This window comes from Staurois parvus, unplaced genomic scaffold (genome assembly GCF_062004578.1).
Source record: "Staurois parvus isolate SC_StPar_1 unplaced genomic scaffold, SC_StPar_1.0 ptg000505l, whole genome shotgun sequence".
Classification (NCBI taxonomy): domain Eukaryota; kingdom Metazoa; phylum Chordata; class Amphibia; order Anura; family Ranidae; genus Staurois; species Staurois parvus.
In genome coordinates this window covers 2,406,540-2,431,260 of record NW_028318301.1, presented here as the reverse complement: position 1 = coordinate 2,431,260, position 24,721 = coordinate 2,406,540, and the positions used below count along the sequence as shown (strand labels likewise).

The window sequence follows — 24,721 nt, the reverse complement described above, 5'->3', positions numbered from 1 at the left end:
CCATCACCAGCCGCAACCTCCGCAACCTGAACCCGGCTCCCCTCCACTCTGCCGCCGACTGCCTACACGACAGCATCCTCTCACTATCATGTCCTGACCTAGCCACCACCTTGTACAATGACTCACTGTCAGCTGCCCTAGACTCTCTGGCACCCCTTACCACACGCATCATCAAACCCAGACCACTTCAACCCTGGCAGACCGACAGCACTAAATGCCTCAAACGTCGCAGTCGCGCACTGGAGAGACGGTGGCGCAAAACCAGGTCCCCTCATACATGCTCCCTCTACAAATCTGCATTTCTCACCTACACCTCCTCCCTCCACGCCGCCAAGCAGGCCTTCTTCGTAAACCTGATCAACACCCTCTCCACCTGCCCTCGCCGACTCTTTTCCACCTTCAACTCCCTATTCTCTCCCCCCCCCCTCCACTCAGTACCTCGCTTACCGCCCACGAGATTGCCCCTCATTTCCACAACAAGATTGACGCAATCAGTAAGGACATAGTCAACTCGCAATCTACCTCCCCACCTAGCCTCCTCCCCCCATCTCCCCCTCATCTCCCCCCTCCTTTGCCCTCACAACCGCACTGCCCCCCACCTCTCCCAAGGCCCCGCCCACCATAACCCCCCCTGCACTGCACTCCCTCAGTCCTGTCACTACTGAGGAAGTCGCCAAAGTCCTCTCAGAAGCCCGCCTCACTACCTGCCCCCTGGACCCTATCCCCTCTCAACTCCTCCGGTCACCCCCCGCCTCCCTCATCCGCTCCCTCACCCACATCTTCAATCTCTCCCTCATCTCAGACTGGATGTCGCTACATTTCCTCAAGCTCAACCTCTCCAAAACCGAGCTCCTCGTCTTTCCCCCTGCCCACACCCCCCCATCCTATATCACCAACTCCACTATCACTCCCGCCCCGCAAGCCAAAGTCCTTGGCGTCATTCTTGACTCGAACCTCTCCTTCCAACCGCATGTCAAATCACTCACAAACACATGCAGGCTCCATCTCTGCAACATTGCCAAGATACGTACCTTCCTCACCCTTGACAACACCAAACTTCTAGTACACTCCCTCATCATCTCACGCCGTGACTACTGTAATTCTCTTCTCACCGACCTACCCAAGTGCAGGCTCTCCCCGCTCCGGACCATCCTGAACTCAGCGGCTAGACTCATCCACCTCACCACCCGCTCCACCTCTGCCACCCCCCTCTGCCTCTCCCTCCACTGGCTCCCGATTGCCCAACGCATCAGATTTAAACTTCTAACCCTGACCTACAAAGCTGTTCACAACACTGCCCCTGACTACCTCACCAACCTGATTCCCAGGTACCACCCTACCCGTACCCTTTGCTCCTCACTGGACCTCCTATCCTGCTCCCTGGTCTCCTCCTCCCATGCACGACTGCAGGACTTCTCCAGGTCCTCCCCCATCCTCTGGAACTCACTGCCCCAATCCATCAGACTGTCGCCTTCCCTCTTCACATTCAGGCACTCCCTCAAAACCCATCTCTTCAGGGAAGCCTACCCCACCCTCACCTAACGGCCATTCTCCCTCTTTCCTCCCACCCCTCATTCCCCTCAGCCACTTCCTACTGTACCTTTACCCCCTCCCTCCTAGATTGTAAGCTCGAAAGAGTAGGGCCCTCTTACCCCTCGTACGTTGTTTGTTATTGTTGTACTGTGCCATGTATTGTCCCCCCCTCTATTGTACAGCGCTGAGAAAACCCTTTGGCGCTATATAAACTCGATGTAATAATAATAATAATAATAATAATAATAAAGAAAAAGATACAAAAAGAATTCCCTTTTATATGGAAAGATAGAGAAATAAAATATTTAGGGGTAAAACTCACTGCTTCATATACGAACTTGTAGAAGTTAAATTATATCTCACTTTTAAATGAGATTAAAGAGAAACTAAAGAAATTGGGAGGTGGTAACCCGTCTTGGATAGGTCGCATAAATCTGATAAAAATGGTAACTGTACCTAAAATCCTATATAAATTTCAGATGATCCCAATTAAACTTCTGGAGGTTTTCTTTAAGGTAATTAAAAAGATGTTAACAAGATATATTTGGAAGAATAAAAAACCTAGAATATCTTATGATTTGTTGAGTAGAAATAAGGAGAAGGGTGGATTGGGAGTGCCAGATTTCAAGAGGTATTATGGAGCAGTAGTTCTAGCGAGAATTTATGACTGGACACACAATCCAGAGGGGAAAAGTTGGGTCAAAATTGAAAATGAACTGAGAGGAGTTAATTTGAGTAAAACCATATGGGTACCAGCACAATATAGAGGATTAAAAGATACCACAAGCGTTTATACATTAAATGTTTTAAGGAATTGGGATAGACTGCACAAGCTTATGAAGTGGGATTTTAATTCACAATTAATGTCACTGAGGAACACGGAGTATTTCCCTCCAGGTAGGGAGGAGAGCACAGGAAAATGGTTTAAAAAGGAGGACATTCAATTGAGAAATATTATGGAAGGGCAGGAATTGAGAACACTTAAGGACTTGGAAAAGGACAAAAGGGAACTTTTCATTAAGATAGATGAGTGGATATATCACCAATAAAACACTTTGTTGGGAGTCTTCCGAAACCTTTGAGATTGAGAAAGGATTGGAATTTGTTTGAGAGGTTGTTGGAATCACGCAGAGATGGGAAACGGGGCACAGCAAAAATCTATAAGATTCTCACTAAATTAGACACATTCACAAAGCCAATGTACATAGCAAATTAGGAAAGGGATTTGGGGAAGGAGATAGATGAAGACAAACAGAGGAAAATATATAGATTAACACACGAGAACGCAAGTATGAGAGAGGTGGAGGTAAATTATAAGTGTTTAATAAGATGGCACTTTACACCGAATGTTGCACACAAGATGAGTGGGGAGAAGTCACCGGAGTGTTGGCAGGGGTGTGGAGGGATAGGCACATTATATCATATATGGTGGTAGTGCCCAAAAATTCAAGCTTTTTGGAAGACAATAGTTCACTTAATTAGGATAGTTTCCGAGACAAAGATGGAATTGGATCCAGAGATGTGTCTATTACATAGTACAGAACTATCAGTGAACAAATATAAGGATACGGGTATATGGTATTATTTAAATGCGGCAAAAGGTCTGATACCTAAGTTTTGGTATAGGTCAGAGGTGCCGAGCGAGGAGGACTGGGTGGAGAGAGTGAACAAGATATGTAGGATGGAGAAACTGTATTATATGCATGAAGACAAGATGGGTTTATATTATATGAGGTGGGGAAAATGGGAAGATTTTGTGCCCAAGGTGAAATACAGGAAGCAGTAGAGTGGGATATGTGAAAGTGCCCCTTGTTTAGGGAGAGATAGTGGAGAAATAAAGAGTGGGTGGTTTTGGGGGGGTAGGATGGAGGGTGGGGCTTTAGATAGGTGGGGGGGGGGGTATGGCAATATTGACAGAAAGGGATATAATTAATGGTTTTGATGTTATATGAGAGCAATGATGGAACATGTATTTTATATGGAAAATTAATAAATATTTAAATTAAAAAAAAAAAAAAACGACACTTGGTAATATAAGCGATATCTCTTAGGCCTTTGTTCAAGATCTTAGATAAAGAATATTCTACTGTCTTTAGTCCTGGGTGTTTTGCGCCTCATAAAAATTTGTAAAGACCCTCTGCAAATTTACTCAGAAAGAATTAGGAAATAATCTGGGACATTTTGAAAGAGCTATAAGAAACGTGGGATCCTTTTTGTGTACAGTATATTTTACTTAGCCAGGAAAATGTTTCCCAGTCATAACCATTAAGGTATACTGTAAGAGGGTTTTTTGGAGCAGGGTCATGTAGTTGAAACAATATAATCAAGAATGATCTAAGAAAATATGTATCTCAAGATATTTCAAGTATTTAGTGCAAATTTGAAAGGGAATTTTCCCTGAAGTAACTGGTTCACTTAGGACTGCAGCGAGACATTTAATATTTTGGATTTTGAATAGTTGACCTTGCAGTTACTAAGAGTTCCAAAACAATGAAACGCTCAGACTATTGAAGGCATTAAAGTGTGTGTTTGCGAACAGGGATAGCTGGGCCTGAGCCAGGTCAATGGGTAATCCTGAAATATTTAGATGCCGTCTGTGGGCTACCGCCAAGTGTTTCATCTTTAGAACATAAAGAAGGGAAGAAAGGTGGCAGCTCTGATGAGTGCCATTGTTGTTGGAAAACCTAGATGACAAAAGAAACATTCACACAGACTCTGGCCAAGGTAGGGGAGTACAGTAGAGAGCTAAAATGTTCAATAACATGTTAGAACCTAGGTCCAGCTGTATAAGGGTGTATTTCAAAAAAGGCCAGCTCACCATATCAAAGACATTGTCTGATATTGCCAACAGGAGGCAGTATCATGCTGTATCAGTGATAACGTTTTGATCATATTATCTCAAGCACCCAGCCAGACAAGATTCCCAGGTAATCCAGATGAATTCACCAGGGTAGAAGGGGATGGAGTCTGTTGGCCATCATCTTGGGAGTAAAACTTAATGTCCTCATGGCTCAATGAGATGGGCCAAAAGTTATAGCAAGGAGTGTGGTCCTTATCTGGTTTAGGGGCTAGGGAGACATAGGCCTAAAACACCTGTGGGGGGTGCTTTGCCAGGGTCCAATCACCTAAAGGTAGCAGCCAATAACCAGGGTCTATGAATAGCCACCCTGTGTCCTTTACTGTACACGAAAGTCAAATATTTTCATGGGGTGGACTTTTTCACATTTGTATACATGACAAACATTACTGGATAAAAATGTAAAACATACTGTAGCAATTCTTCCTTCCATTTGATGGGTGCTGACACTGGGGTTCATCTACAGAGTGAAAGTTAAGAGTGATTCAAGATTATCTGTTTTCATTTTCCTACTGTTACTCAACACTAGGCTAAAATGAGTTAGAAACAACTCAGCAAGTTAAACTGGTGGAACCCAATAATCTTCTTCTGAGGGAGGTTTTCTACCACTTCCAAAGTCTTTCTGGTTTTCGCCTGCCTAACTGTTGGGAAACAAAATAGTAAGAACTTGATCCTCTTATACTAAATGCAGTATTGCACTAACTGCTTGTAAATACACTTCTTGCAAACCTGGCCAATTAAAACTGATAATAGCTTAATATGTAGAGGTAGCAGAGGTTACAGTCAATGAAAACCACAAGTCAAAATTGGCAGTGGATCCAGATATTACGCAAGCAAAATCAGCCCCAAATTATGATTTTCCCTTGTCCCGCTGTTAAAAGCATCCCTACCAGTCCTTAATGTGACAGGTAGCATGAGATACCAAGAGCAGTGGTACATTTTGGTTTTGTGCTGCCTTAGGCAAGACTAAAATCAGGCACCCCCCTTCATTTAAATTTGTCCCACCCCTTCCTGTTTAAGATCCACCCCTTCATGTTCCACCAATCCACCCCTTCTGAGCACCTGTTCTACCATTGCACCCCCTCCTCTTGTCCACCTCAGCACCCACCTCCTGTTCCAGCACTGCACCCCCTCCTAAGCATCCGGATCCACCTCTGCAACCCCATCTGAGCACCTGGTCCATCTCAGCACCCCCTCCTGAGCACCTGTTCCACCACTGCACCATCTTCTTTTCTATCTCTGCACCCCCCTGCTTTTTCACCACTGCATGCCCTTCTGAGCACCTGGTCCACCTCAGTACCCCCTTCCAAAGCATCTGGCCTCCACTATCCACCCTCCTGAGGACCTTTTTCACCTCTGCACCCTCTCCTTCTCTATCTCTGCACCCCCCTCCTTTTTCAGCACTGCACCCCCTTCTGAGCACCTGGTCTACTTCAGTAACCCCTCCTGAGCACCTGGTCCACCACTGCACACCCTCCTGATCACCTGTTCCAGCTCTGCACTCATCCTATTCCACCACTGAACCCCCTCTTGAACAGCTGTTCCAGCACTCAAGAACATACACCAGTTTCAAAAGCTCAGATGCCTCTTCCATTCGTCTGCACGCTACTTCTTCTGTTGCTTTCAGGTGGGGCGGAGCCAAATGACATGGCTGCTATCATAAGGTCTGGGCTCAGTGGGAGAGAAGTAATGCTGCAGCTGCCCAATGGATGCTTTAAAAAAAGTGGTTAGTGGACACCGAGAGAGCGGAGCAAGCAACAGCACTGACAGCAGAGTCCCTCGGCTAGAGTAGCCATATTCTGTAATATCAGGACAGGCCACCGCGGAACAACGATTTGAAAGATGGGCCCGCCTGGAGCATGGATGGGGTCACCATTGCAACCCCTGATGCTACACCAGTGCTCATAGTGTCCCTTCTTCCTGAGGGGCCAACGTCCCTCCACCCCCTGAAAAATGCCACCCAAGGCAACTGCATGGTTTGCCTTGCGGTAGATACGCGACTAGATACGCAAACAGGGAGAGGCGAGAGCAGACGAGTCAATTCCTATGCAAAAAAAAAAAAAAAATTACCACCTCTCTCTAGATTAAATAAAACTTCAGTTCCCTGTGTCTCCAGATCTACTGCTCTTTGACACCCTGTTTTCACGGACAGTAACTCCTGCTTGTATACCTCTTATGCCAAGTTTGATTTCCAGGTTCAAGACAGGTATACCCCAACATGCCCTCTCTGTTAGGTAAAATGTCCCACATGTATTCTCTGCACCCACTCTTTCAACTAGAAGGTTACATACACACACACCATCCTTGTATCATACGGCAACAAAGCCCCATAGAAAAGTCTATTTTTGCTAACTCAAATGACTAATCAGCACATGATTTTCCAGAATGACATTCAGTTTGAATTTGACAAGAAAAGAAACAAAATAATAAATCAAACGGTAATTGATGACTACAAAAGTTAAAACACAGAACATATCCAATTTATAAATAAGCTGTACTTTTTAACTCACTTTTATTGAATCAGTCAATTGCATATACATTTTGTCTCAAGGAAATTATCAAAAGATCAAACACTGTATAAATTCTAGTTGCACCATTCTGCATATTCTGACAACATATTGTATGCTGCAAAGTATATTATTAGATACACATTTCAAAGAGAATGACACATTAAAAGTATTATACATTATAGCTATGCCTTGCATTTTCATAAAACCATTTAATCAGTTTAGGGCCCATTTACACCAGAAGCTGTGTTAAAATACAGGCAGCAGTGTGCAGTATGAGGGCAGCAGTGGCAATGTGCTGTAAGCAGCACACCTCAAAGTTTACTTTTTGGGGCAAACTTTAGTGAAATGTCACAAAATGGCATCACACAAAAGCAATGCAATGGACTGCATCCTACCATGCTGCACTGTAAAAAAAATATTGCACATCATACATTTTTTCAGCACACATCACCGCAACACAGTGTTGTGAACTGGCATGATGGAGAACAAGGCAATGAGGTTGATTTACTAAAACTGTTGATAACAAAAACTGGTGAAGCGCTGCAGAGAAACCAATCAGCTTCCAGGTATATTTTACCAAAGCTTAAGTGAACAAGCTAAAATTAAAAGCCAATTGGCTACCATGCACAGCTACACCAGATTTTGCACTGTACCGTTTTGGTAAATTATCCCCAATGTTGGCTGACACAGTCCCAATGCACCTGGTCGGAAAAGGCCCTTAATGGCTCAATCACACTGATGCGTTGCATTTGATCTGCAGCATTTTTTTTTTTGCAATGCAGAGAAAACACAAGGCAGTTCAGTGCTGAGCATTGTGGTGCCATACACCATGCACTACAACATTGTGGATGAATCCCTAAGCATTTTTTATTTTGCCGAGCAGAAGCACAACCATGCTAGTATACAGTGTATTTTCTAAACACGTTTTAAATTAGTTGTTTTCCTCATATGCTTGTGAAAGCTTGCTGAAGGGAAATTAAGTAAGCTTAGCTGAAGCTTTCATAAAAAAAAAAAAAAAAAAAAAAACCACACACACACACACACACACACACACACTTTTCAGGTTCCAAAGTTTTTAAACTGAGGTTTTATAGTCATTTTTAATATATACTGGGATAACTAGCTCAAATGTAGCGCTTCAAGGAAGCAGTGCACTTGCCAAAATCTTCAATTTAGGGGCTTTCATGTTTAATTTTATTTAAGAAAAAAGGATCACAAACACAAAGGGTTACCCAGTAAGCAACTCCCTGGCAAAAAATCTATTCTTCCTTCTGCTGCCTGGCTTTCTCATGCAGCCCTGCTGCTTTGATCCTCAGGCTTAGGGCCCATGTGGTTTCTTCAAAGAGATTTTCTCCAACTCTCTGTGCACACATTGTCCAGCTGTTTTCAGCTGCTTTAGCTCACCTTATCTCCTGGGCAGAGCCCTGTACTAAATTCAGCTCCCATAACAAAACCCTTGTGCACACTTGCACAATCAGTTAGTGTTGGTTACTGCTAAAAACATGAACCTAGCGCTAGAGCTATGAGCAGCACCAGAATGCCCTCCAACTTAATCCTGGAAAAGGAAGGAGCTTCAGAGGAGGAAAGGCAGAAGAGCCCAGACTGTACTGATCTCACGGAGCCACCAGAGCATCAACTGCAACTGCTATAGGATCTATAAATCTGGACACAAACTTATACAGGTTGGTGTTGAACCTAAAGGCCAGAGGGTCTACATCTGGCTTCTCCCAACAGTGACAGATGCTTTCTGTCCATGTGTCCACGAAGGCTAACCCCCCACTCTAGAAAGTGAGGATCTACCTTCTAGTAAAATGGGACTTGTCGGCAAGCTTTGGCTAGGATTTTGAGCCCCAAGGCTTTCGGTTGAATTGGGCACCTGCTTTGGGTCCTGGTTTAGAAGCTGAAGCTTGAGAGAAGCGAGAGGAACTACTTTGGCTTCAGAAGTGGGGGGAGGTTTTTCATGTTGAGGCTTAGGTTTTTTTCTCTGGGATAAATGGGCACTTCAACCACCAGTAACATCCTTAATGAATTTATTTAAGGAAGTGCCAAAAAGACATTCCTCCTCAAAAAGGCATGCAAAGTAAGCACTTCTTACATGCTTATTCTGCAGAACAACAACAGACAGTTCCCCACACACGGCTAATACGTAAGGTAAAGTCTAGGGGCTTGGAAAAATCCATATGTAAATTGATAGAAAACTGGCTAAAAGATCGTATTCAAAGAGTAGTGGTTAATGATTCAAACTCTGAATGGTCTAGGGTTGTCAGTGGTGTACCCCAAGATTCAGTGTTGACACCCTTACTTTTTAATATACAGGTGAAACTCAAAAAATTTTAATATGGGCTTCAAATGTTCTCTCTATTCCTCTTGTCAAGCTACTCCTGAACAACAAACAACGTCAGAAGCGTCTTACCTGGGCTAAAGAAAAACAGACCTGGTCTGTTGCTCAGTGGTCCAAAGTCCTCTTTTCTGATCAGAGCAACTTTAGTATCTCATTTGGAAACCAAGGACCCAGAGTATGGAGGAAGAATGGAGAGACACACACTGCAAGATGCTTGAAGTCCAGTGTGAAGTTTTCACAGTCTGTGTTGATTTGGGGAGCCATGTCATCTGCTGGTGTTGGTCCACTGTGCTTCATTAAGTCCAGGGTCAACGCAGCCGTCTACCAGGAGATTTTGGAGCACTTCATGCTTCCTTCCACAGACGAGCTTTATGGGGATGCTGACTTCATTTTCCAGCAGGACTTGGCACCTGCCCACACTGCCAAAAGCACCAAAACCTGGTTCAATGACCGTGGGATTACTGTGCTTGATTGGCCAGCAAACTTGCCAGACCTGAACCCCATAGAGAAACTAAGAGGCATTGCCAAGAGAAAGATGAGAGACATGAGACCGAACAATGCAGAAGAGCTGAAGGCCGCTATTGAAGCATCTCGGTCTTCCATAACACCTCAGCAGTGCCACAGGCTGATAGCTTCCATGCCACGCCGCATTGAGGCAGTAATTGCTGCACAAGGGGCCCAAACCAAGTACTAAGTACATAGGCATGGTTATACTTTTCAGAGGTCCGATATTGTTCTATGTACACTCCTTGTTTTATTGATTGCATGTAATATTCTAATTTTCTGAGATTGTGGATTTGGGGTTTTCATGAGCTGTAAGCCATAATCATCACAATTATGACAAATCACGGGCTTGAACTATCTTGCTTTGCATGTAATTAGTCTCATATATTAGTTTCACCATTTAAGTTGCATTACTGAAATAAATGAACTTTTTCATGATATTGTAATTTTTCGAGTTTCACCGGTATTTATAAAAACAATATAGGGTCTGGGATTAAAAATAACATTTCAGTCTTTGCAGATAACACCAAGCTGTGCAGTGGAATAACATCCTTACAGGATGTCTTCAACTTGCAAGCTGACATCAACACACTGTTTAATTGGGCAACTATGTGGCAAAAGAGATTTAATGTTGATAAATGTAAGGTTATGTTTGGGGGCTAAGAAAATGCATGCATCATACATACTAGGGGGTGTGCAATTGGGGGAATCAATGGTCGAGAAGGATCTGGGAGTTCTGGTAGATCACAAGCTTAATAATGGCATGCAATGCCAAACTGCGGTTTCTAAAGCAAGCAAAATCCTTTTGTATTAAAAGAGGTATAGAGGGGAGGTATAGAGGGGGGGGGGGGAGAGCGAGCGAGCGAGAGAGAGAGATCATTATACCCCTGTACAAATCTTTATTAAGACCTCATTTGGAATATGTAGTTCCGTTTTGGGCACCAATAAACAAAAAGAACATTGGGGAACTGGAGAAAGTACAGAGAAGGGCATCCAAACTGATAAGAGGCATGGAGGAGCTCAGTTATGAGGAAAGATTACAGGAACTGAATTTATTCTCGAGAAGGAGATTAAGGGGGGATATGATTAACATGTATAAATACATCAATGGTTCATACAGTGAACTCGGTGTAGAGTTATTCACCCTGGAGGTCATAACAGAGGACAAGGGGGCACTCTTTACATCTGGAGGAAAAGAAATTTAATCTCCAAACAAAGAAAGGTTTCTTCACAGTGAGAGCTGTGAAAATGTGGAATAGACTCCCTCAAGAGTTGGTTCTGGCCAGCTCAGTGGATTGCTTTAAAAAGGCCTGGATTCTTAGATCACAGAATATAACTGCATACTAACATTTATAGGTAAAGTTGATCCAGGGAATATCCGATTACCTTTCGGGGGATCAGGAAGGTTTTATTTTCCTTGCAGGAGCAAATTGGATCATGCTTTGCTGGGTTTTTTTGAGTTCCACTGTATCAATTGTGGGTATAGGATTATAACTTTTTTTTTTAATGGTTGAACTGGATGGACTTTTGTCTTTTTTCAGCCAACTAACTGTGTAACTATGTAACATTTTATCTTTAGAGTCCCCTTTTCAGCTAAAGGCAAGTGTAACACAACTGTTTCAGAATCACTACGGTTTTCAAGTCCCTTAATGTATGCTAAAGAATTTTTATTTACAAGTCACTTTTCATAATATTGTCTTAACACAATGCTTACTATCAAAATGCCTATCAAAGGATCTAATAGAATGGTCCCCAACTACAGTCTGTGGGCTGGTTGCAGCCTGGTTGCTGCTGTAGACCACCTTATTCATTGCAAAAAAAGTTGCTGTAGGCAGAAGGGCAGCGGGCACTGGGCGCTGAAATTTAGAACAGTCAGCATTAACCAATTTATCAGACACTTGTCATTGCTGAGACATTATCTTGCAGAGTGGCATGGGACATGCAGTCTACATAAGGGTAAGTACCACTCATAACAAATGATGATGGGGCACCACTCCACTGACTACTGGCACGAACGTACAATATGATTGTGGCATGTCTGGTGTGGCAGAGAGAGGCCATGCCACTGTGTGATCAGGCAGTTTACACCAGATTTTTTAAGAGGCAAGCACACTAGTGACACAGGCTGTTTTCTGCAGCTCTGGATTGTAGCAATCAATCCTGTGGTTGGATTCTGCTAGACACCTGCAACCTGGAGTACACAGTTGTGAGGTGTCATTATATGCTTGGGTCTTAGGATAGATCAGGGCTCCCAGCTGGAAACAGCTCCCAGTGTGGGGGGCGGAACGTCTTGACAAAGGGGCAGGAGACACAGCAGGAAGCCAAGAGACAGAGGACTCGGTTGCAGGAGTCAGGACGGCTCCTATTAGGGTGTCAGGAGAACCCCTATCCATGAGCCAGAAGTGGGCCTTACAGCAAGGCGCTGTGTCTAAAGACTAGAGAGCCAAGTATCCAGGAGAGGTACTGTAAGTGAATCTGAGTGAGTTTATGAGCCAGAGGGCTCAACATTTTCCAGTGTATGAATTTCTGTTCAAGTTGGAGAAGATCCCCTGCGTGAGAAATCATTCATTTGTGAACTTTTGCCTATTTTTCAATAAACATGGGCTACCAAGCCCTGAAAAACAGTTCCTGTCTGCTGTGACTCAATAAAACAAACGCATCTAGCATGACAGTGAACTACCCCATAGCACACTGGGCAACACTGTGCAACAGCTCCTAGCCATGCATTATGTGACCTCATTTTCAATAGTGATGTACCAGAACACAGTTTAAAGCACTAAGGGTTCATGCATACAGGATTTTAACAAGCATATTACAATTCTAGAACATTTTCCCAGTGCTTTTTTATGCCCGGGGAGTTGCATACAGCAAAGTGAAAAGGTATGTGGTTGTGTTCTTGTAAACGTTGTTACTTTTTTGCATCAGTATTTACCAGCACGTTATTCTAAACATGAAAATTGCAAACAAGCATAGGCATTTACAAGAGACACTCAATATACAGCCATTCATTTTAATGGAGGGCTGGCAGAAGGAGCAAGTATGCAATTTAACTGAGAAATACTGTTGTTTTGGTCAACTAGTACTCGTCACAGAGGAGTGCCAGCTTGCTAAGAGAATAGTATAGATTTTTAAAAGTAGTGCAGGAACTAACATCTGTAGGCTTAGTGAACATCCATTTGCTAATTTCCCCTAACAAAAAAGAACCCAGAGGTGACATGTTCCAGTTTCAGGTGTCACTTTCCCTGACAGCCAGGGAAGAAGCTAATTAAGTGTAATCTGTGTTGAATTCATTTAAATGGAGGGCAGATTGGTCCACTATGTGATATAAAAAACATTTAGTGAAAATATAAATAAATTTACATCCAAGCAGTTGATCCAGCCTACCCCGCCACCACATATAGCCAAAAACAAACGTAAATACATCTGTCAGAGGCATCTAGCAAGGACCAATACTGTGTTTGTGTGCCCTGAAATAAACTTTAGTGGATTATTTACAGAAATTTTCATTTGATAAACCACCGTGCAAATATTGTGTGACATAAAAACTTGGAACTACCACTATTTTATTCTCCAGAGTCTCCACTGTCAGAGAATATATAACAACACAGTGCCGCTGTCAGTCATTCCTGTGGAGGAGGAGATTAGAGGCTTTTGCTCTGTGTCTCTCTTACACTGGCCATGTGTTTGGCGCTGTGAATGGCCGCGCATAGAGTAGTAATACAAAGCAGGAGTGTGCAGGTTGCGGAGATTCACACTGAAATCCATAGGTCCCAGTGGCACAGAAAGAATGGGAATATAGAGATGCAGCCAGGTGCAATTGAAAAAGGCAGCTCCCAGGAGGGCATTTGAGAAAAAAAATTCAGATGCACGTGAGTTATATTATTTTTATCTGATTTAGGAAAAAATGCTGACTATACCACTCTAAAATGGTTCGAAAGGCTGAAGGTTTTTACTTTCATGCATTCTATGCATGAAGGTAAAAAACCTTCAGTGTGTAGCTCCCAGGTCTCTCGCTCCCCATAGGTGACTGCTGTTGTCAATCACAGCCAGTGAGGGGGGAGCGGGGGGGGGGGGGGCAGGGCCAAGAAGCACTCTCAATGTTTTACAAACATACAGGGACAGCTCAGGAAATAGCAAGCAGCTTGCTCCGAGGGCCCTTGGTAGAGGGGGAGGAGCCAGGAGCACCAGCATAGGACCAAAGAAGGAGGACCAGGGCTGCCCTATGCAAATCCACTACACATAGCAGATGAATATAACATTTGTTATTTTAATAACAAAAATCCTGAAGCTTCACAACCACCTAAAGCTCTTTATAAAACAAAGTATTCTTTGTGAGAATTTAGTTCCATTTTAATAATCAGTCTGTTTAGCAGAGATCAGAACATCTCTATCCTAGAACAAAAACATTTCAGCGAGTAATACATGTCAGTGAATCTCTCAATGACATTGTTATTGCGCTCTGAGAAGTAAAGCACCATCCTCACCAAGCCTGTATGTTAAGTCTGTTTACAAAGCATTGCAGACTCATTTGTTTTATATAAATACACTAAGGATATTCTGTTAATTCACATCTTACCTTTTCTAGATCTGCAACACGAAGCTGACAATTATTAAGAGTCTCTTTTCCATCTTTCTTACACATCGTTCTTCCCAGTAGGATATTAAAATCGTATTTAACCCCAGAGACCAACTATAGAAAAAAAACATAGGTTACAAAAAAAAAAAAAAAAAAAAAGTAACCTTACAAATATGCATAATATGCATTATGATTCATCACTACAATCTGCCACAAAGCAGCACAAAAACTGACACACAGAGGCTGATTTACTAAAGGATTTGAGACCGTTTTAGACCCTGGATAACTCAAAGCGAACCGGTCACCAAAAATCATCACACAGGACATTTTGTCCCCTATGTGATGGAAACAAAACGTAAACTGTAAAAAAATTCAAGTTACACCCAAGCTCATAACACCCTCCCAAAAAAAAAAAAAAAGAATTTTGCAGCCTCCACATATAAGCACGGACAAACGTAAATGCGCATGTTGAGAGCGCCTAAGCATGAAACCTTCGATTACAATACAGTGAAGGAAATAAGTATTTGATCTCCTGCTGATTCTGAATGTTTGCCACCTCACAAAGAAATGATCAGTCTAAAGATCAAATGGTAGGTGTAGTGTAACACAGAGACAGAATAGCAACAAAAAATTCAAAGGAAATTTATGTCTAACAAATTATGCACTGATTTGCATGTTCATGAGGGAAATAAGTATTTGATTCCCTATCATTCAGAAGGATTTCTGGCTACCAGGTGTCCGTCATACAAGTAACAAGCTGAGAAGCAGCCTCTTAAAGGGAGTGCTGCTAATCTCATTTTGTTACCTGTATAAAAGACACCTGTCCACAGGAGCAATCAAACAATCAGATTCCAAACTCTCCACCATGGCAAAGACCAAAGAGCTGTCCAAGGATGTCAGGGACAAGATTGTAGACCTACACAAGGCTGGACTGGGCTACCAAACTATCGCCAAGTAGCTTGGTGAGAAGGTGACAACAGTTGATGCAATCATTCACAAATGGAAGAAACACAAAACAACTGTCAGTCTCCCTAGATCTGATGCACCATGCAAGATCTCACCTCGTGGAGTGCCAATGATCATGAGAACAGTAAGAAATCATCCCAGAACTACACGTGAGGATCTTGTCAATGATCTCCAGACAGCTGGGACCACAGTCACCAACGAAACAATTGGTAACACACTACGCCGACAAGGATTGAAATCCTGCAGTGCCCGCAAGGTCCCCCTGCTCAAGAAAGCACATGTCCAGGACCATCTGAAGTTTGCCACTAAACATCTAATTGATGCAGAGGAGGACTGGTTGAAAGCGTTGTGGTCAGATGAGACCAAAATCAAGTTCTTTGGCATCAACTCAACTCGCCGTGTTTGGAGGAGGAGGAATGGTGCCTATGACCCCAAGAACACAATCTCAACGGTCAAACATGGTGGTGGAAACATTCTGCTTTGGGGGTGTTTTTCTGCTAAGGGGACAGGACAACTGCACTGCATCAAAGGAACAATGGACAGGGCAATGTACCGTCAAATCTTGGGTGCAAACCTTCTTCCCTCAGCCAGGGCATTGAAACTGGGTCGTGGCTGGGTGTTCCAGCATGACAATGACCCAAAACACATGGCCAAAGCAACAAAGGAGTGGCTCAAGAAGAAGCATATTAATGTCCTGGAGTGGCCTAGCCAGTCTCCAGACCTTATTCAGACTGAAAATCTGTGGAGGGAGCTGAATGTACGAATTGCCAAATGTCAGCCACCAAACCTTAATGACTTGGAAATGTGTGCAAACCTGGTGACCAACTATAGGAAACGTTTGACCTCTGTGATTGCCAACAAGGGGTTTGCCACCAAGTACTAAGCCATGTTTTGTGAAGGGGATAAAATACTTATTTCCCTCATGAGCATGCAAATCAGAGCATAATTTGAGAGACATGCATTTCTTTTGAAATTTTAGTTGCTATTCTGTCTCTCATTGTTACAATACACCTACCATTTGATTTTTGACTGACCATTTCATTGTGAGTGGGCAAACATTCAAAATCAGCAGGAGATGCAATACTTATTTCCTTCATTGTACATGTTACATATTACTGCTCATGCCAGACTGACCGCAATAATTCTTGCACCAGGCCTCCTCCTAAAATGACTTACAGGGGGCTTTTAAAGCATCACCTATGGAAAATATAGAGTACAGTAGTCACCATGTCACAGAAGCATACAATTTTAAGGTTTGACATGTTGGGTATCGATTTACTCAGTGCAACCTGATCTTTAATACTTTCCTAAAAAATTAGATCAATTATTGTGTTTGTGTACCCTAAAATTAACTTTAGTGTGTGTTTTTACTGAAATATTGAGTGTCCTAGATGTTTGCAATAATATTGTGTTCCATAAAAAATTGGAACTACCACTATTTTATTTTCTAGGGTATCTGCTTTCAGAAAATATATGTCTTGGAGGTTTTATGCAATCTTCAGGCCTAAAATGATTTTTTAATCATGTATGCGAGAAACGCAAAAACGACTGGCAGCAAAAGGTTTGATGCACCCAATGTGTTAAAATGAGTTAATGGTGCGTTTTTATGTGTTTGCATTACATTTAAAGAAAAAAAAAAAAGACACCGTCTTTGTATTGTTTTGTCTTTATTGCATGGATTTTTGTATTATCATTTTATCTAGTAATGCTTTTTAAACGCATCTCAAACACATTGTAAACGCCATAGAGGTGCGGGTTACCCGTTTGCAGCACATTTACATTGGCATCAATAGATGAGTTTGGGGAGCAGGAAAGCCCAGTAAATGAAATATGTTGGGTTAATTGACATGATGCAATTTGACTCTAACGCAACCTTGTGAACAACACTGAGGAGTTTTGAAGGGGGGTATTTGCCGCGAGGAAAACAAGGCGTTTGCCTAGGGCAGCACTTTACGGGGGGCGGTTTGGCGGCGGCACGCCCCCCTCCCCCCATTTCCCACGGAAGGGACACTTAGGTGGAAAAGGGACAGGGGCTTCTGTGTCTTACCTGAGTCCGCGATTCTGTGTCCCATTTTGATCAGGTCCACGAGGCGCTGCTGGAGGAGGGGTGGAGAGGGTGTCCGCCCGGTGTCTTCATCTCCCTGGATCTTGATCACGATGTGGGTGGGATTACATGCCGCCACTCTCATCGGGCCACACCCCTGGGATCACTGAGCAGCCAATGGCAGCCTGTCCCTCCCTCTGCAAGCTCCGCCTCCTCACCAGTGATTGGCCGCTGGATCTGTAGCTCAGGAAAGGCACACAGGCGGTCAATCACCGGCGAGGAGGTGCTGAGCGGCAGAGCAACGATCGAAGAAGATCGAGTGAGGGACCAGCCGGAGGCAGTGAAGAGGAGGACAGCGGCCGGAGAAGGAAGACAGCTGATCGTTAAGTGTCTGCCGTGCAGCCAGGATCTGGGAAGAGCAGATGGTGCTGCTGCAGCCACATATGCTGGCTGTGGATGGGAGAGGGAGGGAGCAATGTAAGCATCACTGGTGTCAGTGGGAGGAATAGTGCCCCATCATTGGTGTCACTGACACCAACGAGGGGGCACTATTCCTCCCACTGACGCCAATGATGGGGCGCTATCCCTCCCACACTGACGCCAATCAGGGGGTGCTAGCCCTCCCACACTGACGCCAATCAGGGGGCGCTAGCCCTCCTACACTGACGCCAATCAGGGGGCGCTAGCCCTCCTACACTGACGCCAATCAGGGGGCGCTAGCCCTCCCACACTGACGCCAATCAGGGGGCGCTAGCCCTCCCACACTGACGCCAATCAGGGGGCGCTAGCCCTCCCACACTGACGCCAATCAGGGGGCGCTAGCCCTCCCACACTGACGCCAATCAGGGGGAGCTAGCCCTCCCACACTGACGCCAATCAGGGGGCGCTAGCCCTCCCACACTGACGCCAATCAGGGGGCGCTAGCCCTCCCACACTGACGCCAATCAGGGGGCGCTAGCCCTCCCACACTGACGCCAATCAGGGGGCGCTAGCCCTCCCACACTGACGCCAATCAGGGGGCGCTAGCCCTCCCACACTGACGCCAATCAGGGGGCGCTAGCCCTCCCACACTGACGCCAATCAGGGGGCGCTATCCCTCCCACACTGACGCCAATCAGGGGGCGCTATCCCTCCCACACTGACGCCAATCAGGGGGCGCTATCCCTCCCACACTGGCGCCAATCAGGGGGCGCTATTCCTTCCACACTGGCGCCAATCAGGGAGCGCTATTCCTCCCACACTGACACCAATCATGGGGCGCTATTCCTCCCACACTGACACCAATCATGGGGCGCTATTCCTCCCACACTGACACCAATCATGGGGCACTATTCCTTCCACTAGCTTTTGAATCTAGTGCAAACTATTACTAATAGGAATGTATTACTGGCCCGATCACCAGGTCAAAATAGAACAAGGAAAAGCATAAAAAAAGAAAACCAATGCAGCCACCACATCTAATGATTGGTAAGTGGAGATATATTAAATATATGGATTTAGGTTTAATAGCTGCTGTACCTGCAGGAAAGTCCAGAGAAAGGTCCCTGCACCCTTTGTACCACGCGGTTTCATGCACCTGTAAAAGTGCTGCTTTAGCCAATACATAGAAATGCTATTGAGAATGAAAAAAAAAAAAAAAAAAAAAAAAAAAGGGAGTAGCATATTTTGGCTGAGGGAACACCTGCGATTCACATACTGTCCTGCGCCAGCAACAGTGTGAACCTGGCTTTAAAGTGTTACTAAACCCACAACAGTAAAACCAGTATGTATATCCAGTAAAGCATACTTGTTATACGCACTATGGAACCTAAGGGGTTAATCCTCTGCACGGTGTAAAAAGGCTGTTTGATCCTGTCTTCTTTGATCCTTCCCCTTTTCTACAGTCTCCAAAACATTTCCCGATAGTACAGAGCTCGAAGAAGCACTCTGCACACTAAAAATATATAGAAATCCCCCTGCGCTCCACAGAACCTAGTGAGTAAGCTGCTATCACCACTCTGCACACTGCTCTGTTTGGTGTGTATGGCTAGTGTTGTTTTTTTTCTCTTTAGGAGGGTGCATGTGTTCGGCACATGACCAATAAGCGCTGTCCAGAAAGAGCGTCAGGGGCTATGCAGCCTCATAGGACAGTCAGAGGAGAATTAAAACTCTTCCTACAAGCTTTAACCAGCGCTCTGCTGGACACTGATAGAAGTCACAAGATTGCTCTAACTGCTGATGAGAAAAGGTATTTAGCAATTTAATAAATAATTGCATTTCCATGTTCTGTGTACTGTGGAAGATCAGAGATTGTGAATGCAAGGTCCTGGGTTTAGTGACACTTTAGGGTGACTCTTCATACACTTTTTTGGTTCCTGTAGTAGTTCAGCCTTATAGTGAACACTAAACACAACACAACTTTCTTGTATTTTCTGCAACAAACGCTACATCCATTCTATATTCCAATATTCGCTATTCTATGAAGTTTTCTACTACAAAACTCTAAAACCAACTGTAATGTTTACATAAAACAAGACTGATCTGCTCTGAGGTTGTCACCTGCTTCCTAACATCGGAGACGCGCAGCTTTAAGTAAGCGACATCCTGCTCACTCAGACGATTATACTCCCGCTCTGCAACCTCCGCCAATGTCTGTATCACCGGCTCCTCAGAGGACACATCCTGCCAGTGACCCGGGGGCAATCCGCTCACCAGCCCTAGAGCTGCGATCACAACCAAGCACCGACCCGCTGTATCCATTCCTCTTTAATACTGACTCTCCCACCAGCCAGCTACTGTCAGAGCTGATGATAAATAAGAGTCATGTGACCGCCGTGCTAAGGCGCAAGGAAGCATGTGAGATGTTGTCAGAGAAACATGGATACCTTCCAGTCATGCGGGAGGCGGCCATTTTTATTAGTGGCAGCGTTCCAGACTTTTTTTTTTCCTGACTTGAGAAAATGCTGGCGAGGAGAAAATTCAGCTGCTAATTTGCTAATTACTTTGTTACAGCTTTGTTTCATAAAAAAAAATTAAAACTGGGGTGCAGTATAAAGAGTGTGTGTGTGGGGGGTGCTTTCACAGGGAAGTTGAGTGTAGTCCACTAAAGTTATTACAATAAGAGGTGCGCATTCGCGGGCCCCCAGCACATCCAGAGCCCGTAGATGGGCACCAAACTCTGCAGGGACCCCAACTTATCTCTGGAGCAGACTGGGTGTCCTGGGGCTTTCTCCCCATGCTGGGATGTGTAGCGGCTCCCAGCACCAGATGCCTGTGGTGGGCAGGGGATCCAAGATGGCGTCCGGCTCAGCTCCTGCAGCCTCCACTGCCTGTCTGACAGCTGCTTCTGTCCCTCAGAGAGCTAAATCTGGCTCTGCAACAGCTGCACGACAGGATCAAGATACGGTGGCTTCTTCTGCAGGGGTGAGTGACCCTATACAGCCCCCCCTGTCTCCTCCTAGCCCTGTTGTATCTGTGTCCCAGGCCTTAGCCTGCTCACTAGGCCATGACTCTCAAGCTTCCTCTCTATTGGATAATGAGATGGCTGCTATATTTCCCAGCCAAAGCAGTGGTATGGAACCTGATCTCGATAGCCCTGAGAATTCGCCAACACTCCCTCCAGCTCCACTGCAGTGTTCGGGAGATACGACCCTTATTGCTCATTTTGCTGACCTGTTGCAACGAGAATTGGATATAGCTACTACTAAATTGGCAGCGGATCTGAAACAAGATTTTCAAGAATTGGGCCAACGTCTTGATAGTATTGAATCTAATGTTGATGCGACAGTCCATAATGTGTCCCAAAACTCCAACAGGATTACCGATTTGCAGGATCGATTGGATGAAGCTTACTCTAAAATTGATGATCTAGAGAACTGGGCCAGACGTTACAATTTCCGTATTCGGGGGCTCCCAGAATCGGTCAAAGAGCTTACTAGCCTTGCTCAATTCCTCATGCGATCTGCGATGCCTGAAATTGATGATCTTCATACAGAGATTGATTGTATTCATAGGGCACTGATCCCCCCCTAGACCAGGGGGGCCTCCTAGGGATGTTATTGTCAAACCGCATTTTTTCCAGTTCAAGGGAGCTATCATGAAATATGGTAGAGAAACTCCGGAGCTGGAACTCACAGGACATAAAATATAAATCTTTTGTTTCTCCGACCACCATCCAGAAACGGAGATCCCTCAAGCCATTACTTTCCCACTTGATACCACGGGATATCCGCTATCAGTGGGCCTACCCCTCTCCAGCTTCAGTTTACCTACAATGGAAAACCTTATGTGTTCTCTACATTTCAAGAAGGTGAAGAACGCCTGCTTCAATTGGGTATCATTTCCCGTAGTCCTTCATCTCATTCTCCATCGGAAGCAACTTCTCGTCCTCCGCTGCTTTCGCCATTGTGGTCTGCTTCAACTTCCAGGAAGAAGAAATCGCATCGAAAGACTACTTGAGGTTCTTCTTTTTGACTTTTGGGCTTCGTAATTTTTTCCTATTTTTATGTGGTGGCTTCTCAGTGGTTTTCTTGGGAACATTAGCCGCCACTGTTAGTCTGTTTCAAGAAAGAAAAAATGTATATGGCTGTTTGTTACAATGTGATCTTTATTTCTGCTGATATTGGTTCTTGTGGGGTTCCGGTTATATTAATGTTTACATTATGCTGATTTTATTTTTTGTGCCTGGGGGGGTGTCTATGGGCCCTCCCACACTTGGAAGACTCTCCCCTGAGATATTTCTCTGTGTAGACCTCTTCCTTTGCAGGGCTTTAGTCCTGACAATCTTGGTTTATTCTTCTGCTTCGTTTGTGTTATCATGTGTAATACCAGATGTTGCTTGACACAAGAGTTTGAATACTCCACGTGTGTTCTGTCTCTTCTTTTTCTATAGTTTCTTTCCCTTTTTCTCTTTTTCTATCTGAGGGTCAGCCGTCCTTGCTATTGGTTAATCCTGATTTCTCTCGTGCTCTGGGAGTGGATTGCTCTCGCCAACTATAATTTGCCAGTTATTGATCATGTCTCCCCAATGGTTTGACAGAGGGTTTATCCGACTGCTCTCTCATAATGTCCAGGGGTTCAACTCTCCTTCCAAACGTATTAAGTCCTTTAATTCATACTGCTCTTTAGGTGCGGGTATCATAGCCCTTCAGGAGACACATTTTCCCCCTTCTTTTACCCCACGATATGTCCACAAAGATTATCCTCATGGTATTTTGCTAATGCCACGGAGAAGAAACGAGGGGTAGCCCTTTGTCCCGCCGTTTGTCGTTTACTGAATCTAAAATTATTCAGGATCGGGAGGGACGCTATCTTCTGGTGAAAGGTCACTTGGGCAGTAACTTGCTCACTTTTTTGGTATACTGTTCCAAGTATCAATCAGGTGGAGTTCTTTCATTATTGAGCTATTTGGCATCAGAACTTGAGGGCAATATAATTTTGGCTGGTGACTTTAACCTAGCATTAGATCAGCTACTGGATCGATCCCGTACCGTAATGCTTAAAACCCCTTCTAGACAGAGCCGTGAAAGGATCGATTTTCTTTATCCCCTCAGAGACCCCCGATCTGTGGAGGGGTTCCTGGTTATCAGCAGAATTCTGGGAACACCCTATGAACACAGAATAAAGGCAGGCAGCTTATATTCAAAGATGTTCAAAGTTTATTAAACACTACTTAGATTATATAGGGTACAGGACAAAGAAATAACATACAGTCAGGTCCATAAATATTGGGACATCGACACAAATCTAACATTTTTGGCTCTATGCACCACCACAATGGATTTGAAATAAAACGAACAAGATGTGCTTTAACTGCAGACAGTCAGCTTTAATTTGAGGGTATTTACATCCAAATCAGGTGAACGGTGTAGGAATTACAACAGTTTGCATATGTGCCTCCCACTTGTTAAGGGACCAAAAGTAATGGGACAGAATAATAATCATAAATCAAACTTTCACTTTTTAATACTTGGTTGCAAATCCTTTGCAGTCAATTACAGCCTGAAGTCTGGAACGCATAGACATCACCAGATGCTGGGTTTCATCCCTGGTGATGCTCTGCCAGGCCTCTACTGCAACTGTCTTCAGTTCCTGCTTGTTCTTGGGGCATTTTCCCTTCAGTTTTGTCTTCAGCAAGTGAAATGCATGCTCAATCGGATTCAGGTCAGGTGATTGACTTGGCCATTGCATAACATTCCATTTCCTTCCCTTAAAAAACTCTTTGGTTGCCTTTGCAGTATGCTTTGGGTCATTGTCCATCTGCACTGTGAAGCGGCGTCCAATGAGTTCTGAAGCATTTGGCTGAATATGAGCAGATAATATTGCCCAAAACACTTCAGAATTCATCCTGCTGCTTTTGTCAGCAGTCGCATCATCAATAAATACAGGAGAACCAGTTCCATTGGCAGCCATACATGCCCACGCCATGACACTACCACCACCATGCTTCACTGATGATGTGGTATGCTTAGGATCATGAGCAGTTCCTTTCCTTCTCCATACTCTTCTCTTCCCATCACTCTGGTACAAGTTGATCTTGATCTCATCTGTCCATAGGATGTTGTTCCAGAACTGTGAAGGCTTTTTTAGATGTTGTTTGGCAAACTCTAATCTTGCCTTTCTGTTTTTGAGGCTCACCAATGGTTTACATCTTGTGGTGAACCCTCTGTATTCACTCTGGTGAAGTCTTCTCTTGATTGTTAACTTTGACACACATACACCTACCTCCTGGAGAGTGTTCTTGATCTGGCCAACTGTTGTGAAGGGTGTTTTCTTCACCAGGGAAAGAATTCTTCGGTCATCCACCACAGTTGTTTTCCGTGGTCTTCCAGGTCTTTTGGTGTTGCTGAGCTCACCGGTGCGTTCCTTCTTTTTAAGAATGTTTCAAACAGTTGTATTGGCCACGCCTAATGTTTTTGCTATCTCTCTGATGGGTTTGTTTTGTTTTTTCAGCCTAATGATAGCTTGCTTCACTGATAGTGACAGCTCTTTGGATCTCATCTTGAGAGTTGACAGCAACAGATTCCAAATGCAAAAAGCACACTTTAAATTAAATCTGGACCTTTTATCTGCTCAATGTAATTGGGATAATGAAGGAATAACACACACCTGGCCATGGAACAGCTGAGAAGCCAATTGTCCCATTACTTTTGGTCCCTTAACAAGTGGGAGGCACATATGCAAACTGTTGTAAAACCTACACCGTTCACCTGATTTGGATGTAAATACCCTCAAATTAAAGCTGACAGTCTGCAGTTAAAGCACATCTTGTTCGTTTCATTTCAAATCCATTGTGGTGGTGTATAGAGCCAGAAATGTTAGAATTGTGTCGATGTCCCAATATTTATGGACCTGACTGTATGCTTTTCCTGGTATATCCATTTTCAGCTAGCTTTCTGAGAATCGGCTGACC

At 44.2% G+C, this 24,721-nt stretch overlaps 1 protein-coding gene across 4 annotated transcripts in view; it reads right to left on the bottom strand.

The window, feature by feature from the left end:
* Positions 1-20,152, bottom strand: part of LOC149451932 (cathepsin F-like) — a 492,728-nt gene extending 472,576 nt beyond the window's left edge. For all 4 annotated transcript variants that reach the window (XM_089689960.1, XM_089689959.1, XM_089689958.1 and 1 more), the window contains exons 1-2: positions 19,870-20,152; positions 14,322-14,435 (exon numbers count right to left, since the gene is read on the bottom strand). In XM_089689960.1, the coding sequence (XP_089546086.1) occupies positions 14,322-14,435; positions 19,870-20,070 (315 nt within the window). In that variant the 5' untranslated portion in view covers positions 20,071-20,152. The remainder of the gene's footprint in view (positions 1-14,321; positions 14,436-19,869) is intronic.
* Positions 20,153-24,721: the final 4,569 nt, after the last annotated feature.